Source organism: Lathyrus oleraceus, chromosome 7 (genome assembly GCF_024323335.1).
Source record: "Lathyrus oleraceus cultivar Zhongwan6 chromosome 7, CAAS_Psat_ZW6_1.0, whole genome shotgun sequence".
Lineage (NCBI taxonomy): Eukaryota > Viridiplantae > Streptophyta > Magnoliopsida > Fabales > Fabaceae > Lathyrus > Lathyrus oleraceus.
In genome coordinates, this window is record NC_066585.1 from 343,918,680 (window position 1) to 343,923,046 (window position 4,367).

The 4,367-nt window shown below is 32.4% G+C and overlaps 1 protein-coding gene across 1 annotated transcript; it reads left to right on the forward strand.

The window, feature by feature from the left end:
• The first annotated feature begins 1,155 nt into the window (after positions 1-1,155).
• Positions 1,156-3,822, forward strand: LOC127108373 (BAG family molecular chaperone regulator 7). The gene is made up of 3 exons (XM_051045836.1): positions 1,156-2,092; positions 2,865-3,155; positions 3,291-3,822. The coding sequence occupies exons 1-3, from the start codon at positions 1,364-1,366 to the stop codon at positions 3,525-3,527; spliced, it is 1,257 nt and encodes a 418-aa protein (XP_050901793.1). The 5' UTR covers positions 1,156-1,363; the 3' UTR covers positions 3,528-3,822.
• Positions 3,823-4,367: the final 545 nt, after the last annotated feature.

Here is a 4,367-nt window from a genome sequence, read left to right on the forward strand (position 1 = left end):
TAGTCATGTGGTATGCCACGTCAGCATTTTGCCACGTTGACACTGTCATGTGCATGCCAAGTCACAAAAAAAAACTTCTATTTAACATGTCACGTCAGCTTCTATTAATGATCGTTAGCAGTAAGGATCGAAAGTGTGAATGAAAAACATTAAAGTTGACATAAAAAAACTTATTTATTTCAACCATGGAAAGTACTTTTAAATTCGTTGCACAATTTAAAGACTATATCTGTTAAAAAAATCGTGCTAATATGTTTCAATACTCTATTTTACTCTTTTTGTAGTTGTTATATTTTAAATTCATAATAATAAGATAATTAATAAATTTATTTTTAATACTATTATTTATTTTATTTATAATACCATTAATTATTTCTTCTAATCCTTTTTAGGTTTATGCGATGATTGATGTATTAAGTCTATATAAAAATTAGATATATTAATTATTAAATAAATAAAAAAATAGATTTTTTCTTATAATAAAAGTCGAAGAGTATTTATCATTTCATCTATTTTTTTACTAATAATATATAATTAAAAGTTGTTAAGAAACTAATAATAATTAATATTCTGAACTTTAGAAAAGATAACTAAATATAGGATAATGCCAACTATAAAAATTAAAAATTAAATAAAAAACATTATTTTGAAAATTATGCACTGATTTAAATAAAAATATATATTTAATTTTTAAATATTTTTTTATACAAATTTATTATAAATAAATTTTTTAAATGTCCTTGGAATATAAATTAACATTATTAATAAATATAAGCTAATGCTAGCATGGGTCCCAAGGACACAAATTAATGATTTATTTGTTGAAATATTTTCTTGAAATACATGTATTTAGTTTTTTAAAATTTTAAAATTATTTTATTCCATACAAATTTTCTAATAATAATATTCCTAACTTATGCTCTTTAAGACAAAAGTTAGCAAAAACCCATAAATATACATCATTATCATTATACAACAATGAAAAATAAATGAGAATTATACAACAATGAAAAATAAATGAGAATGAGAATGATAATACAATGAAAAATAAATGAGAATGAGAATGATAATGATAATGATGTTTATCATTATGAGCTGGTAATAGAATGTCTCAATTATATTTTACTCATTCTTTAATCTCATATTTTTCACAACTTGAATTTCCAACTATACCCTCACCATTTCCCACACTCCTCGTTCTCTTCAATACTTTGTCTTCTTCTCCATTTCCACTCTTTAAACCCTTTCAACATCACCATCATTATCAATTTCAATTTCGAACCAAATCCAATCACAACAACAACGCTCATAACTGCTTTTTACTCCAAACGAGTTAACACCGAGTCCACTCACTCACTCAACCATGAGCCGATTCAGAAGATACGAAATCATCGAAGAAGAACCATTACCTTTTCCCTTACCCTTCTGTCACTCATCTTCTTCACATTTCTTCGTAACAGAAACCCTACCATTTGCTTCCTTTGTTGAAGAATCTCTCCCGTTCAATCTCGATCTATGTCTTCTCCCTAGTCATTTCCACGCGGATCTGGTCCGCGTGGATCGTACTGCGTCGTTTTTGCAGAAACGAGTTGAGAAGCAACAGAAACTCGGTCTGGAGAGTTTGAGTGACCGAGTCGCCGAGTTGGAGTCGCGATTCGAGCAGATCCTCGGCGGAAAGAAGAAGGAGGAGAAGAAGAAGAAGAACATTGACGGTGGAGGTGGATGTAATCGGAAGTACACGTGGACGACTGAGATTAAAGGAGCTGAGAAGAATGGGTTTGATAGGAAGTATAAATGGATTGCTGAGATTGTTGAGGAAGAAAAGAAGAAGAAGAAAAGTGCAGTTGTGAAGAATGTTAAATGGACGGCTGAGATTAAGGGAAAGGGTGAGGATAGTGAGAACACGAGGAGGTATACTTTTGCAGTTGAAAGTGGTGGTGATGATGCTGAAAAGAAGAAGAAGAAGAAGAATGTGAATGAGAAGGAGAAGGTGAAGGAGGAAGAGAATGTTAAGGATAAGAAGAATGAAAGAAAATTGCGTATTGTGGAGATTGAAGAACCCGATGATCATAGGGGTGTCGTTTTAAGACAGGTTTGTTAGCAGGTTTAACTCTTTTCTCTTTTCAGGTATAAGAGTAAAATATGATGAATTGGATTAGGAGTTTAATATTTGCTTACAGTTTGATTAGTATGAAGAACTGATACCGGAAATATGATATCAACACTGACATATAAACCCTAATAATAATTTGAAAAAATGAATAAATTATTAAGATTAGAATGAAGTATTGATACCGGAAACACTGACAACCGAATGATCCGTTCTTAATAGTTCAGATTTAGAATCCCAGAAAACTTGTAGATCAAACTTTTAAGATTCAGAGGCCAATGGTTTGCCAATCAACATAATTTATGAGAACATTATGAACATTGTTTGATTTATCCATGTATCTGACACCTAGTGAGATTAGGTTTTGGTTATTGTTATTGTTGTAGTGTGTGTTTGGTTCTGCAGTGATAAAACCTCATTCTACTTGAATTGATTCTAGCTAAAAGTGAGTCATAGGTAAAGTAATTTATGTTCGAATAAAATCTTGCAAAAGTGATTTAAAAAGAGTAAATTTCAGTGTAAAAATCCCGCATACAAATCCTATATTCAAGTAGAATCAATTCTGGAAAGTAGAGTCAATTCTACTCGAGAGCAACCAAACAAGTGAAAATCAATTTTACACATGCATAATCAATTCTAAGTGCTCCAATTGTGAAACCAAACATACAGGTAGATCTAGATCTACACAGATACAGATAATGCTGCTCTATGTGAACTGTTCTATTTTATCTAATTTACTTGCTTGATGATGAAGGCATATGCTAAGAGGTTTGGAGCAGTTCAAAATCAGAGAGGCAAAAAGAAGGAATTATCTCCTCAAGATGCTGCATTGTTGATCCAGATCACCTTTAGAGCATATATAATCCGTAGGTCAAAGGCTCTTCGTGCCCTCAGAGAACTCGCTGTTGCAAAATCTAAATTAAAGGAGCTCAGAGCCCAGTTCAACAATTTTTCCTACCGACGCCGTTTAGCTAGTGATCCGGTGGAATGCCAGAGGTTTTCTGAGAGAGTCATTGTCTTGCTCCTCACTGTTGATGCTATTGAGGTAGTATCTCCCATTTCTCCAAACTTATATATTGTTATACATTAGATCAAGTGAATTTAATTAGTAAAACTGTAGTGCAACTTTATTATCATCTATCGGTTTATCTAACAGGTTTGATAATTTCCTGTGATGTAGGGAGTTGACCAGATGGTTAGATCTGCAAAGAAGTCAATGGTGGATGAGCTGGAAGCAATGCTTGATGTTGTAGATCCCCAGCCTACTGGAGGATCCCAATCCTTCAAAAGAAGAACATTTGACATGCCTGATGGAGTCATCCGGAAGGAAATTGAAGAAGGTGTTGCACAAGTTGTGCAAATGCTAGATGAAGCCGAGAATAGCAGCAGCACCTATGAAGCATCCCATCGTGATTAAGGAAGCAATGTTTATCTGCTTATTTACTGTTTTCCTTATGAGGTTGTAGTATGTTGCTAGACGGATCTTAGTCTAAGGTTCGAGTACTTTTGTTAAGTTTAGCTTTCATGTTTCATCTAATGGTTTTGTCTTTGCTTAATGTTTGGAACTTTTATGAATGAGAAAAATTGGCTTCGTGCCATGGTAGAATGCTGCATGGGTCTGACCATTGGATATAATAGTTCAATAAATGATGCATGTGATGTGTTCAGACAAGGATGCCAAATTTCTGGTATATTGAAATATGTTTACCTCATTTTTGGGATCGAACGATCTTATTCAACACCTAGATGTTGTGTCTAGTGGAAAAGTCTATTTGAATCCTTCAAAAAATCAATTTTCTTAATTTTGTTGTAAATTTCACAAAAGTTGCATAAATGAGACTAGATCACGCAACCGGCTGAGAGCTAAAAATTATACTAGACTATCACTACACATGGAAAACGAAGAAACTTTTGAAATATACCCTCGTAGTATACATTATGACCCCAATAAAAGTATTCAAGTTTCTCGCTATTTCAAACAATCTTAGCCATGGTGTAACAATGCATTTGTTTATGATATTATATGTATTTAGGGGTTTAAAATCAAACCAATCTAATAAAAAACTGCAAACTAAATCAAATCAAAACAGTAAAAAAATATATTTGATTTTGATATGTTTGAGTTGTTTTTTAATAAAACTGTGTGGTTTGATTTAGTTTGTGGTTTATATTTGGCAAATCGAACTAAATCAAGGTAAACTGCAAATTTACTTATCTCACATCTAACCCAAAATCCAAATCTATTATGCCTTAATTT

Excerpts from the sequence above, each read along its gene's own strand:
- LOC127108373 (XM_051045836.1), top strand. The coding sequence starts at position 1,364 with ATGAGCCGATTCAGAAGATACGAAATCATCGAAGAAGAACCATTACCT. Across the intron at positions 2,093-2,864 it reads GGGGTGTCGTTTTAAGACAG|GCATATGCTAAGAGGTTTGG; the intron begins GTTTGTTAGCAG and ends TTGATGATGAAG. Across the intron at positions 3,156-3,290 it reads TCACTGTTGATGCTATTGAG|GGAGTTGACCAGATGGTTAG; the intron begins GTAGTATCTCCC and ends CCTGTGATGTAG.